General features: G+C 50.6%; 6 protein-coding genes; 3 read left to right on the forward strand and 3 right to left on the reverse strand.

Annotated features, from left to right (window-relative positions):
- Positions 1-36: 36 nt before the first annotated feature.
- RCC_06578 (uncharacterized protein) lies at positions 37-911 on the forward strand (the record flags this gene model as incomplete). XM_023771841.1 has 2 exons in its annotated part: positions 37-421; positions 472-911. The coding sequence occupies 2 exons, from the start codon at positions 37-39 to the stop codon at positions 909-911; spliced, it is 825 nt and encodes a 274-aa protein (XP_023627609.1).
- A 1,369-nt stretch (positions 912-2,280) lies between these two features.
- Positions 2,281-3,303, forward strand: RCC_06579 (probable High osmolarity signaling protein SHO1A; the record flags this gene model as incomplete). XM_023771842.1 has 3 exons in its annotated part: positions 2,281-2,379; positions 2,437-2,715; positions 2,767-3,303. The coding sequence occupies 3 exons, from the start codon at positions 2,281-2,283 to the stop codon at positions 3,301-3,303; spliced, it is 915 nt and encodes a 304-aa protein (XP_023627610.1).
- Positions 3,304-7,856: 4,553 nt separating this feature from the next.
- On the reverse strand, positions 7,857-8,305 carry RCC_06580 (uncharacterized protein; the record flags this gene model as incomplete). XM_023771843.1 has 2 exons in its annotated part: positions 7,857-8,061; positions 8,136-8,305. The coding sequence occupies 2 exons, from the start codon at positions 8,303-8,305 to the stop codon at positions 7,857-7,859; spliced, it is 375 nt and encodes a 124-aa protein (XP_023627611.1).
- Positions 8,306-9,008: 703 nt separating this feature from the next.
- RCC_06581 (related to caltractin) lies at positions 9,009-9,804 on the forward strand (the record flags this gene model as incomplete). XM_023771844.1 has 2 exons in its annotated part: positions 9,009-9,284; positions 9,334-9,804. 2 exons carry the CDS (start codon positions 9,009-9,011, stop codon positions 9,802-9,804), a joined length of 747 nt encoding a protein of 248 aa, XP_023627612.1.
- A 676-nt stretch (positions 9,805-10,480) lies between these two features.
- RCC_06582 (uncharacterized protein) lies at positions 10,481-11,540 on the reverse strand (the record flags this gene model as incomplete). XM_023771845.1 has 5 exons in its annotated part: positions 10,481-10,491; positions 10,681-10,734; positions 10,922-11,000; positions 11,194-11,204; positions 11,489-11,540. The coding sequence occupies 5 exons, from the start codon at positions 11,538-11,540 to the stop codon at positions 10,481-10,483; spliced, it is 207 nt and encodes a 68-aa protein (XP_023627613.1).
- A 695-nt stretch (positions 11,541-12,235) lies between these two features.
- Positions 12,236-13,378, reverse strand: RCC_06583 (related to NADH pyrophosphatase; the record flags this gene model as incomplete). The annotated part of the gene is made up of 1 exon (XM_023771846.1): positions 12,236-13,378. One exon carries the CDS (start codon positions 13,376-13,378, stop codon positions 12,236-12,238), a length of 1,143 nt encoding a protein of 380 aa, XP_023627614.1.
- Between the last annotated feature and the right edge of the window lie 583 nt (positions 13,379-13,961).

The following is a 13,961-nucleotide window of genomic DNA, read 5'->3' on the forward strand; positions in this document are numbered from 1 at the left end:
CATTCAAATCGACTTCGCCAGCGATATCCTCTCAGTATGCCGCAAGCTGGCCTCGGTGCTTCACAGCACACCAAACAGTGTTTGCAATATGCTGTGCTGGCAGACCATTTCTCTGGAGATGTCAAATCTTCAGAAGCCGTTCTCGACAAACTGAGTGAGCCAGTTGAGAAGGAAGTCGGCTCTTCGGGAGACGCTGGGGAGGTGGAAGAACACTTGACGACCACGTGGAAGTCAATCATTTCCAAGGCAGCCGAAACATCTTTCACGGATTCCAACATGACCAAGCTAGTGGATCTCGTCACGGCCTTGCAAAGTAGACCAGACTTGCACAGAGACAGCMAGGTTTTCCGAGTGGATGACATGACCGTCTGGCGTGATCTGCCCATGTTCGGCCGGCAGATGCGTGAAGCATGGAATCTGGGTTGGTGTTGTCTGTGTAGAGCTTTTGATCATTTACTGACTCCAATACAGCTGCGGACGAGCGGAGCGATCAGCAAAGCAAAGACCAATGGATCAACGTCAACGCCTTCACTGCTGCATTGGTAGCTGCCGCTCATTCGAAATCGAATGGAAAGCCTGACTTCTCCCTGTATTGCATTTGGACGGTTCGCAGCGGGCTGGAAGAGKATCTCGAGATGGTGCCTGAAGTCGCAGTCGCAGCGGCATCGACGTGGTTTGTTTTTGCGGCTTCTGTAATTGCAGACTTGTGCCGTCAGGAAAAGTCGTTTGAGGGCAAGATGGCGAGAGGTGGTTTCTCCTTCCAAGATCAAGGCTGGACTGGGTTCTCGCCTGGCCGATGGCACGCCTGGGAACAGAGACTGCAGGATGTGCAGGGTCGGGTGTCGGAAAAAACGACCAAAGATCTTGTCGCACAGGCCATTGACGCCATCAGCAGGGTCGGCAAAGTATGATTGCCGGTGAAGACATGATATCATCCTGTTCGATACCGATTTCGAATGGATGCCATGCGATTGACGCGACAAGTTTAAGGGAGGCCGAGAAAGTGATGACGCGAGAACGCGACAAGTTCAGCCAGATCCCTGATCCTTGGGGCTGTTGGGAAGCCATACCCCCTACATATCATGCGATAGATGCTATATCGTGTTTCCGACTCATCGGCGGAAGTATTTGAAGCCTTGAATTATGATATGGTCCATTTGCACTGTACCAATGTGGTGGCGAGTTCCTGCATGTTGAAAGAGTGGGACTGGAGCCCGACGAGTGACGCCCGTGTGGATATCGAGTGACAGTCTGCGTTTCAGCAGTCCGACAGACACCCTCCAATGAATCTCACGCATGGTGAGAAGGCGAATCGGAAGTGGATGCAATGAGGGAAGCGGGAAGAGCAACAGGACTGGGCTGCGCCGCCAGACTTGTGAATGAACAATCATGAACTCTCGACTCTTGATCTGGAGATGGAATTTGGAGATGGAATTTGGAGATGGAGATGCACGATCTGGCCGTGAAATGCGAAACAGGGCACTACTAATATGCATGCAGGGTCGGGTACCTGATGAATCGTGACTTGTCGTCTGATGGTCGAGAGATGCCGGACGGTTCGTTTTTTTCCCATCGGATGGAGTTCCGCCCCTGGGTACTTGCACATGACTGGCATGATCATCATCGTCGTCGTCGGGAACTGAATAAGAGCATTGACGCGGTCGGAGGTGAGGGTGTGTGGGCTGAATTATAATAATAATTTCCGGGGTTGGTGTCTTCCAATTTGGTTCTAGGGCCAAGGACACACGCGGCAGGTGCAGGGCAAGCGGGTTGGCGCGCATTGCAGCATCGGGCGACAATCCAGACTTGCGCAACATTCATCCCCTCCACCATACTGCCGGGCTTAGGTTCACCACACTCTCCCAAAGATCAGGGCAGTCGCGAGTGCTCTGCTGGTCCCATCTCACGTTCACCTCGCGCCCGCGATCCCGCCGCATCTACACCCGGCGCTTCCCTCAACATCCCCTCAACCGCATTCCGCGCGGCGACGACGATCACGACAAAGAAACGACGACGACGATAGCCTGGCGCTGCGTCCCACCCACCAGCCCAATACTGCCAGCAGTCCCTCCTTTATACCCCACAAGCAGCAGCACACCCGGCGGACTGGCCACCTCCAGCCACATTGAGACTATATCAATCTCACACGCTTGACGCGACCACCACGCCCACCCGCCCGTGCGCCTTCTTGTCACTCGCTGAAAATCACGTTCCCGCCTATACTTCATAATCAGGCCCATGCCCAGCTTTGGCAGCACTCAGTCGTCGTCTTTGCAGAAAATGGACATGTCACACACCCGCTACGGTGGCGGCAAAAGCTTCAGTTTTGGCAACATCGCAGGCGATCCTTTTTGGCTAGGGTCGATAGGGATTGGTATTGTGAGTCCATATCGCGCCCGTTTCGTCTGCATCTAGGCATGGACTAACATGGCGCAGTCCGGCTGGCTCATTGCCTTCATCGCGTCCATCATTGCAGATATTGGRGATGAGTTTCCAAACTACTCATGGTGGTGTTTGGTCTACATGCTCTTCCTCATGATCGCTGTGGYGTTTGTTGTTGGCGCCGATGCCGTCTTTACCTACCATGTGGCCATGACTGGACTCTTGTCCGCCGGCCTTGTGTTTACAACGTCCTCTGTGAACTCGCTTATATACTCCGCCCGCCCTGCCAAAGAAGCAGCCGCCGCCGGCTTCATCTTGTTGTCGATCGATTCGGTATGTTGGTTGCGTGCCGCTTAGATAACACCATTTTTGACTCGCCTGCAGATCATCTGGATGATATACTTTGGCTCGCAGCCTCAAGCCAGCCATCGCCAGACCCTTGATTCATTCGCACTTCACAAGGATCGTGCGCCGAGCCGCAATAGTAAGGCTATGCRGCAGTCGTTCCGGCCCGAGACGACGCATTCCGGCCACAATCAGCCGCAAATGTACAATTCTGCCCAACTGGCAGGCTTTGAGACATCTTCGCCAGTTACAGGCTATCCAGGTGGTCCGATGGGTGCATCGGCAAGAGCCAGTGCGGGTGGTTTCCCTCAGCCGCTGAATAACCAATCCTCGCATCCCACATTGCAGGGTGGTGCGCCGACGGCAGATACATCCGGCACAGGAGCGCCAACAGAGTACCCATACCGTGCCAAGGCCATTTACAGTTACGAAGCAAATCCCGACGATGCGAACGAGATCTCGTTCTCCAAACATGAGATTCTAGAGGTCAGCGATGTTTCTGGAAGATGGTGGCAAGCGAAGAAGGAGAGTGGAGAAACGGGTATCGCACCGTCAAACTACCTCATTCTCCTGTGAAGGAAGGGATCTGAAGATGGATTGAAACTGCAATGGCAGGATACGGTATATGCAACGCAACGCAACGATGATTCACGAGTACCCAGCGCAGATGACCTTGCTGGCACACGATGAGAGCCGCGGCTTTCCGATTGAATAAGAGGGAAAAGGTTGAAAGCCGAGACATATGGGCGAGATTGAGTAGCAGGTCACGCTGCGGTGGGCACATGCATATGGAGCGACAGTTGAGAAAGGAGCAATGGCGTTATCTTCATGATTGGCATTGGGAATGGTAGGAGCGCGTTAACTGGACGGTCTCTGCTTGGTTCGCTTGTCTCTGTTTTATGCGACGATACCAGTTGTTTGTATGAATCTTTTGACTCTTTGTTTGTGGGGAGTGAGCCATGCGGTTGTGGGAGTGATGTTTGTGAGATGTGAGCTACGGTGTCTCGTTGCGTCGGGATTTCTGAGAGACCGAAGCTCGCCTCCGCCGCGTATCTTTAGCTGGATCTCAGGGAGATGAAAAAGGTCAAGAAGAGTTGTGAACTGTATGTAGAGGACTCTATGTGTTGTTGCAATTTTGACACTCCTTTGCGATGGATGAGCCATTCTTGTTGGTCAGTTCGCGACGAGCGAATCATGATGCTATGGACGTGCGGCTCTTTTTTTGCGATGAGGGAGAAGATAGCACAGATACAGTTGGCAGAGTTCATGGATGGTAGATGCCCAGTCGTGACGTCTGAACTGGAAAGCCTTCCAAGGGAAGAACGCAAGTACCCATGTAGACCTCCTCTTCATAAAATACGTCGAACCCTCTCCTGAATCTGAGAGTAAGGTAGGGCTTAAGGAGAAATTGAAGCGATGGAGGGTTCGTCCAGCTCCCATGCCGGCAATGTCATGCATTCATCGTCCGTCACATGCATTATGATGAATTGTGACTCCTTTTTGCGAATACCGCACCTTCGCGCACTGGAGTGGGAAAACGCTAGAAGACGGCAGCTAACAAACCTGGTATGTACTGCTTCCGAAGATTGTTTTTGGCGACACGCCCTTTTCGAGGCTGCGAGGATTATAGCTTTTCACCACTTCGACGCGCGAAGGTACTGTACTGAGCTAATGTTGTAACGTGTGGTGCGTAAATTGATGGCGCAAGTGTGCTTGGTGGTGGTCGTGTGTCCGGCGGCTAAAGGTTTTTCCGAAGGTCTTGGCACTCACGCGGAAGACCTCACTTGCCCCTATCGATATTGTCTCCTCATAAGATGGGATATATGATGGTACTAAGACATATGCAATTGATCCCTATCATCAGGCGATGAGTTTGGTGCACTTGATGCATTGGGTTGTGGTGTTCGTCAAGCGTGAAAGTCGAGTCCAGACTTTTGAAATTTCGGCTCCCTCGGCTGACGCACTATCGTAAAAGCATGTCTTCTGTGAGGGCCTTGGCTGCCGTCTGGCATGATTGAAGCTGCTGGAAAAAGCTCCTGTCATTTTGGAGAGTGATGTTGCAAGTCTTGGTGCAAAAAAGGGGTGGCTTCCGAAACGGGCTATATGATCGAAAAATAAATTGCTTCACCACGAAATGATGCACTTGAAAGCCGTGTCGTGCTCGGTAGTGTAAAGTTGAGCTTGCGGTTCTTCTGGTCGTGGACTTGGGGCTGTGTCGTCATCGGGTCGCACATGGCGACCAAAAATGATAAAACTCAGTCCCACGTAGGGCGACATGTGTACAATTAAGGAAATGCAAAAAGACATATTTGCTGAAGGCTTGTAGGCTCTTCAATGAGTTGGCTTGTTGCATCCTCCGGGAATTGAACCCGAACCTGCCGCTGCCTGAAAGGTATGCTGTTGCATGTACCATGGAAGGCGGCAATCCTAACCTGCATGATTGTTAGCACATAGCACGACCTGTGGGTTCTTAGATGACGCACCATTAGACCAAGAATGCTGTTGTGATGTATATGGGACGTTCTGGATCGTATATATAGCATGTGAAGGCATCCCGAGGCTCAACCGTCGATCTGGGGCCCCTGTACCGGACATCAGCCTTGCAAACTTCGTCCCACCCACACAATCTTCCCAGCGACCAACGTGTAAACTCAGCTCACTACTAGCATCAAACTGTACACCTGATTGCTGCTGGTCTTCTCTTTAAGGTTCGTCGTTGGACATATTTTCTCAATAATAGTCATTTTCGCATATCAGGGCATATCCATCCGCACATGTCCTATACAGCAATTGGAAGGATGGATACATGCCAGATTATGGCGAGAAGCCATCTTTATAAGGGCATAGGGATCGGTCGACCAGATTCATCATTGGATATTTTGCCCCTTTACAAGCAATGACGGAAAGCTAGTCCTCATTCTACTTCACCCTATAGTGCATTGGAGTACTTGAGCTCCACGAAAGGATTCATCTCACTCTCGAAAGCCTTTCTAGGTGATCTTGACAGGTAGTTCGCTACAGCGATGACTTATTGATCTTCGGGTGTTGTATGTCTAGCATATTTCTCTATTGGGCTAGTTGTTTTGCAAGAGTCACCTTCAGGTATCTGAGTTACAGGTCGATTGCTCACTGACACTCAAGCTACCTTCGACTTCACTACCTCATTATCTTTCAAGGCAATCGTTGAGGAAATCGAAGCATCATCGAATTCGTCAATCTTATATGCCATCTCTATCCAAGCCGAAGCCCACGAATCGTCTTTCGCCAGAGACCAGGCATTTGATACTTCTCCGTTCTGCTACAATATCTTGGTTCCTTAATCATCCAAGATTCTACGTCAGACTTCAACCAACTTCAGGACCCCACGATTGTCYAAAAGCGAAGTCCACAAATAGTCCAGAACAGATCGATTCATGAACAGATCAGGCGGAGCTAAGCCACGACACGACCCACCGACTAGTAGAGTCTGAGGATAAAGGTTGAAGAATCAAGAACTTGAATGGCAATCTTCAGCCTTCAGGAGACACTTCGGGTCACTCTACCACTTCATCATCGCGTCGCCGACCGACGCGGCGTAAAAGTCGAGGCCGAAGCCGAAACCTCTCAGATTGCTTGAAACTCGGCACAAGATCAAAAGCTCATCGGTATTCCTCGTGCGCGGAAGACGGAACAACAGAGACCTGATGAGGGGGAAAAAAAGACAAAAGAAGTAGGATCACAACAACACGCTTACCATGACTTCTACCATTGACAAAAAAACTTCCCCACTGGTTCAACGAAGCCGCCCAATTTTGAGACTACGACGAGCTTGAAGCATATGTCGAACCCGCCACCGCGATCCTCAATGATGCCGCCTGCCCGGGGTGTCATAGCATGAAGACGCTCGTGCTGCTCGCTAACATACTGGGCGATGAAGGACACCATTGACGCATATGCTGAAGCGGAAATGCTCTGGCGTATCACGCGACGCATCCCGCCCGTTGGCAACGATTGAAAGGTTGACATGGCACCTCTGCGGGCACAACTCGACGATGTGAAAGAATCGCTTGACGAGGAAAAGCTCCAGCGGCAGAATGATGTTAGACGCAGCTGTGCCGCAGAAAGTCGCGGCCTATGATGCTCATGTTGAGAGGGGGCAAGAGGAGTGGATTGATTGCTGCGAACCGAACTGTCGCGGGAAATTCGAAGACTGTACCCCAACCCGACATTCAACCGGCGGCGACCTTTACCTATGTATGTTGTGGGCAGCCCGACCCGAACCTCATGCCCACCGACAAGGCATCCTCATCCTCAACCTCAACCTCGACTTCGACTTCAACATCGACACACCTCGGGCGACAAAGAGGCATGAAGCAATTACTTTGGCCGAAGCCAAGGCCACTCACTGAGCGCGATGATCGCGAGGAATTTGCCAATGCCGACGCCGCAGGCTTGAAGATGGATGGCGCAAACGCAGTCACGAGACGGAAGATGCATAACATGTTATCAGCTTCTCTGCCGTCCTGATTGACAGTACATTACCTCCGAATCCCAGGGACATTCGGGACGCTCAGGACACTCTATCGATGACCTGGTTCTGAAGAACGTCATTGGCATCTCATAGGAAAGGCGTCCCCAATCCTAAACGACCTGACATCTCTTCGCCGCACTTGGTGGAGCTTTCCATCTAATTCAGCTTCTTGGCACATTCAACATGCAATTGTAAAGGACAAAGAGTTTCTCGGATTCTACCAGGCTCCTCGGCATTGCTTGCTAGGCTCCATGATGAAGACGACACTTGCCTCAGGTTCAAGGATATGCCGGAGCTCCTGAACAGCATCGCAGATGTTGATCAAAAGTCCTAATACATGGCTGCAAGAGAGTGTCTTCGGAGAGGCATCAATCGCTTTGGAAGGTAGGAGAAATCTGAAAGATCATCACTATGCCTGATGAAATGGGAGAAATCTGAAACACCACCACTATACACGATGAAGGGAAAGTTGATTCCATACACGTTCCATTTGTATTTCAATCCTTGCCCCAATCGTTCAACAATTTCATGCAAAATTGGCATACACACTTGTATACATCTTCGCACTCCCAAACTCATTCACCCTTCAATTTTGCAATTTCTGCCGCTATTGTTTGCGTCAACCTGCCGTGCCTTGGTGATTTGCATCCCAGAAAGCTTGAGCTCCTCGACACACTTCGCGACAATCGGCGACTAGCTGATTCTCGAAGTCTCCCGGGGAAACGCATCTACTGCGACCGAGCTCTGCGATGCGCACTGCTTCTTTTGCCATATCGAGATGGTCTGGAGCGTTCGAGCAGCCGATGACCATGCATGCGCGGGCACTAGGTCTTCAAGTCAGTAATGCTATCCTCGGAAGAAAATATCAAGACTGATCAATGCCATGGGTTCGACGCACCGGATCAGGAGAGGAATGTTGGCATGTTCGAGGAGAGACCGTGCTATGTTCTCGGCGTGTGCGTCCCTTTCCTCACGATGAGCAGTGAGCATCTCGCGATCCAATGCGTAGTATGCGCGGGTCTCGTTATTCTCTCCCATCCATTCCGAGATCAGTCTGACGTCCGACATGGCTTGTGCAGTGCAATGTGTTTTGCTGTGTCTGTTTGTTTGTGGTCGTGGGTGGAATAAGAAGCAAGAAGTTGTTGGTTTCTCGAAGACTGGTGGGTATATGTCCTTTTCTTATCGTCGGGCGAGCGTCACGGTGTGCCAGCGCTGCCCGTGTCCTCGATCAGGGGTTGTGTCATCGATCAGGAGGTACATTGCTCAAAACATCGACAATGCTATGTGTGATCACGCGGTTGGGGGCTGTTGGTCATGCATATGTCTTCCACACGAACAGCACATTGATTCGGGTTCATGATCTTGAGGTCRTCCCAATGATGGCTAACGGTGTGCGTTGGATGTACTTACGGAAATGTCACGACCCCCTTTCTCAACAACTCATGTGCTATGCATTCGACACGAACCCAACCGTATGATCGAAGGCAATTTCGAAAATGTTTAATGATAACTACAGGTCACATAGACGGCAAGGCGTGACCATCCAGCAGCATACCCGTCGTCAATGCCAGTCAGTCACTACCCCAACCCTAACCCTAATTTGGCAGCTTTGCATAAACGGCGCTAGCGGCGCGTCGCGTGCCCGAATGGAATGCTCACATCACCAGAAGTCAGCGCAAAATACACTTACCGAACATCGACGCAGCGGGACTACGTCCAGAGCATACGACTGGATACAAATATTGGTCCAATCCGCTCCTGAATTCCAACCATGGCGACCTCACAYCAACAAGGCGCCGTGTTCCCTCAAAGACAACCGTACGGCGCGTCAGCTATCGGTCGAGGCGCGGGCACGAACGCCTTTGCCCCGACGCCTTTCAACCAGCCACAAAATACCACCGGTGCAGGGAACTCACAGCAGCAATTACACGCTCAACGCGTAGAGCGTGAGCGCGCCGAACGCGCCGAACAGGCGAGACTAGAAGCCGAAGCACGGGATGCGCTGGAACGACTGAGCGAAGAGCAGAGAGAAGAGATCAACGAGGCAGTATGCTTGCATGCAGGATACATTCCAACACGTCCACTAACAGCCACAGTTCTCCCTCTTCGATCTCGACAAAGACTCCCACATCGACTACCACGAACTCAAAGTCGCGCTGAAAGCCCTGGGCTTTGAAGTCCCCAAATCAGACCTATTACATATACTACAAACGCATGGAATTCCCGCATCCCAGCTCGCGGGTGCGAACCCTCCTCTGCCGCAACATCATCACCAAGCGACGTTTTCTGGTCCTTCGAGGCTACTGCTCTCACATGCCAACTTCACAAACATTGCTGCGCAGCGAATCCTAGCGCGTAATCCGAGAGATGAGATTCTTCGCGCCTTTGAGCTGTTTGATGCGGATAACAAGGGAAGGATTGAGCTGCAGGATTTGAGACGTGTAGCAAGAGAGCTTGGGGAGGGACTTCAGGAGGAGGAATTAGCGGCCATGATTGATGAGTTTGATGTGAGAGGGGAGGGCGGGATTGGAAGGGAGGAGTTTGTGGGCATCTGTATGGGTGCATGATCAAGCAACTTTGCGGTTGGTTGAATGCGAATGCGGCTGTCACGAGAGGTAATGCCTTGGGTTGAGCAGTTTTCTTGCTAGCAGCGGTAAGCGTGGGTGTTTGGGAGTTGCAGCATTCAGGTCAGGTCAGAACGACTGGACTGGGCATGTTGGATAGCGCGGTGGAATGTCAAATTTGGTCGGAGCGAGTGAGCGTTACGGCGATAGTGACATTCACGCACAGTGGGATATTGAATTTGTGTAATGTGAAGTTCAATTTGTGTCAACTACGTAAAGTATCAAGCGGCGGCGACACTGTTGTGTGCACGGTGAAGAGCACTCAAAGCACCACCAACCTCCACTCTTGAAGGATCTCATTATTTGAGACGCTTTCCCGCGGACTTCAGGCGATGATTGAGTACTGAACCTACTTCGCTGGTCAGCCTTGCACGACAGAGAGCAGCGTGATGTCAAAGGTAGGATGAAGGAGGAGATATCAGTATAAAAGGCCCTGTCAGGAGCCATCTCAGCAGTGTAGTCTTTTGACTACTATGTCGACCGTCGTGATTGTTTGAGTCATCATTGTATGAAGGAAAAGGTGAAGGGAGTGTCGGTGTGGCAAGGTACTCACCTGATATCAAACAGTYAAAGACTTATGCGATGTCGGAACATCTTGATCCGGAACATCTTGATCATATCACATTACATCTGTTCTGCTAGTCAGTCAAGGCACAAAAGCCGTAAACATCGACAGCAAATATGGTGCATGGAAGAGAAAGGCTCAGGCATTGCAACGTTTTCGTCTGCGCCACCTGTCACAGCGGCTTGGACATATGCTTGTCATTGTTGATTTGAATCATCAAAGAAGGCTGGCGGGGAGAGCGGGAGCAAGCTTACCTCGACATGCATTACTTCGTTGGGCGGTCGATCCTTGCTCTGTTTCTTGATCTACTAATGCCAGTCAGCAGCCGTCGCAGCAAAGTGGACATGCGATGTGGATTTGCAAGAGAAGAATGATCAGATAGGCATGAATGGTATTAAAAAGGTTGTGTCAGCAACGGCAAAGCCGGATAAGACTCGTCATCTAAAGGGTTCATCATGTAAGGTAGAGGGGAGGTGAGAGAAGAGGTGTACCTACCAGAAGCAGCGAGCAGGCCCAGCGCTGACAAGACGAGCGGCGAGCTTGTCGTTGCGAAGATATCACGGACAGGCGCGGCCTGAGAATCGAAGGTCAGCTTCGAACAACCAACCAGATCGCATGTTGAATGTGATGGGAGGTGTCTGGATCAGTGGACGAGGTTTTCTAGGCCTGTCACAAAATGGCGTATCTGCTCACGCATGATCGGAGCCCAGTGCCAATTCATCAGAAGACGGGTGTGCAAGGAAAGTTGTGTGTGATGTGTACCGTACCTTTTCGTCATCTTACGCAGCGTCTTGATGGAACATTACGGGCGGCATGCCTGCGGTGGACACTTRCTGCCAGCGATCATGCAATTCGCAGTGTTCCATCACGAAAAATATTACAGCTCTCGATCGGTGGTCTTCGATTGAATCGACGGCAGCCGCGTTATGAATTTGAGAACTGAGGCACGTTGGAGACGTGAAGAAGGCTGACGGACTGCGCTACTATACTTCAACAAATTAGCGATTGCTCCCACAAGATGCTAAATTGTTGAGTTTGGTAGGCAGTTGAAAGATCAGGTACGTATATAGCCAATTTTCTCGCCATCGACCGAAGTCTCGGCCGGTAATTCCATTTTTTTGAGTGTATCATCATATGAGGAAGGGTGGAAAGAGGTGGTGATACTCACTGGAGTCACAGCCGCGTAACCGCCCTCACGCGCTCATGGCGGACGCGAGGACAGCGCATCGCAATGGAGCCATTCTGTCGAGCAGCATCTGAATTTGTTGTCAGCGAGTTGCAGCAACGGTAGTGATTTCGGTGCATTGGTGAAGTTGTGGTAGCTCAGACTGACGTGCAAGGAGGTTACATGATTTTGTTCAAAGACTCTAGTTTGCGGTTTTGCTTTGTGACATCGTTGCGAGGGGATGAGAGGAGTTGTGGAGGATACTAACCATAGAGCTAGCAAGAGCTGTGCTGATGGGAGGCCGGTTCCGGAAGCGCGCGTATCAAGGTGATGGTGGTGTGTGGTGTGTGGGAAGAAGCTTCGGAAGTTCGCTTCAAGGTTGATGAAAAAATCGMGGGCTGACTAAAGCATGGAACTAAAATATTTCCTCAGGCATACACTAAAATGAGCACAGTCCGCAGGCATACCTTGACAACATAACAACACATTTGACGTGCAGTGCACGAGTGGAGGAGCCATTGACCGATGGCGCTCATCCTCTCGATTGGCGCTCATCCGTGTTGACAACCTTCACCATCGATGTGGTTGACAGGTTTAACTACATTCACAACGCCACGGTCTTTCGCCACAGAATATTTTGTCAATTACCTCTTATGAAACAGCTTCAACACCCCTCTCAGCAGCTGGTGTGCCATCAATTGAGATGGCGGTACTCGAGGGCCAGAATACCCCTTGATTGGTGGCTCCCACATAGGATTCGCTCCATGATCAAGCGCATGTTCTACTTCCGCCAGCTCGAACCACTTTGCTTCCTCAAGCTCAGACTCCGGATATGTTATGTCCTCGCCACCAGGAACACACTGACCCATAGCACCTATCAGCAGCGTCGATGGATATGGCCAGGGTTGCGAAGAGTGTAGTTGGACACGATCGATGCGAACACCAGTCTCTTCGAACGCTTCCCGACGGGTAGCAACTTCCAACGACTCTCCAGGTTCCACAAACCCAGAAAGACAGCTAAAGTACTGGTCAGGCCATCGCTTACCTCGGCCGAGAAGCACGCGTCTGGCGTCTGATGAGATTGGAGCGATGATAACTGTAGGATCAGTCCGCGGGAAGGCCTGGTTGTGCAGACCGATACGAGTAGAGCAAGTCTTCTTCCGTGGGACTCCAGCGTCTGCGGGTGGGCAGACGATCTTTGCCCCGCCATGGGTAGACATTGTACGCCCTCCACAAACTCCACAAAAGCGATTTCTTGTGTGCCAATCAAGGAGAGATCTTGCGTGACTGAGCACGGCGGAATCATTCCGAGCAAGACCCAAGTCGATGCGGGTTGGAACATGCTTCTTGCCCTGCTCCGCTTGTTTGGCTTTGAGAGCATCGTAATGGGAAGAAGACACATCGAGGGCAAAGAAGGGGACTCCCGAGTAATTACCCAACTGGACAGTATTTTCCCTGTCTGGTCCCTCAAGGTCGAGGCCGAGGAATACAAGTGTGGGGTTATGCTTCGCTGGGTCGAATTCTTGGATCAGCGTCTTCTCGTCTTGAGCAAAGGGCCTCCCAATGAAGCTCTCGACATCCTTGTAGGAACAGTATGAAAACGAGCCATCACTAGATCGTAAAGCGTTGAGCTCTGCGAATGTCAAGTACTTTGCATATGGGTGGGTGGAAGCCTTGTCCATGAGCTCGTTCTGCATTCGCAAAAATGCCAGCCTGTCGATGTTGCCGTTGGAGAAGTAGGCATTGTTGGCATCCCCAAAGATCTCGGTCAATGTTGAAGGCGCCATACTGGGCAGCTGTCTGTATGACTCTGTTACGGCATAGGAATAGCAAAGTAATATGATTATTGTAGTCGCTTGCGAGGAAGCTATCCCCGCCCTTCCTATTTTGGGAAGGTATCCCGACCCGCGTCCGGATCTTAGGTGACTACCGCCGGAAAGCAAAACGTTAACACTAAATTAATTCTAATACTGCGTTTTCTGTCCTTTATTATCTAAAACAGCGTGCATACGCGCCGGCATACTATCTATATAACTATTAATTTGTTTAATAGTTATTTCGTCGTAACTTTTAATAGCCTCTACGCGTATATCTTCCTTATTAAATCGCGGGTTTTTTTAAAAACGATTCTTAGAAATACTCGTAATCGTTTCTACTACCGAAAGATCCGGAGAACTACGCGCATTATAGTAGTATTTAATACCGTGTTCTTTTTTAAAAGCCTCCGTTTCTTTAAATCGATACGAACCGTCGTAATCCTCCTCTAAAATAAGGTCCGGGTTGTCCTTAAAAAGCGGTAGAATAATAGGAATTAGAAACTCCTTAATATATTGTTTACTCGATATTTTTCCTACCGAGTTACGCGGTTTA

The sequence above is a fragment of the Ramularia collo-cygni genome, assembly GCF_900074925.1.
Source record: "Ramularia collo-cygni strain URUG2 genome assembly, contig: RCC_scaffold09, whole genome shotgun sequence".
NCBI classification, from domain to species: domain Eukaryota; kingdom Fungi; phylum Ascomycota; class Dothideomycetes; order Mycosphaerellales; family Mycosphaerellaceae; genus Ramularia; species Ramularia collo-cygni.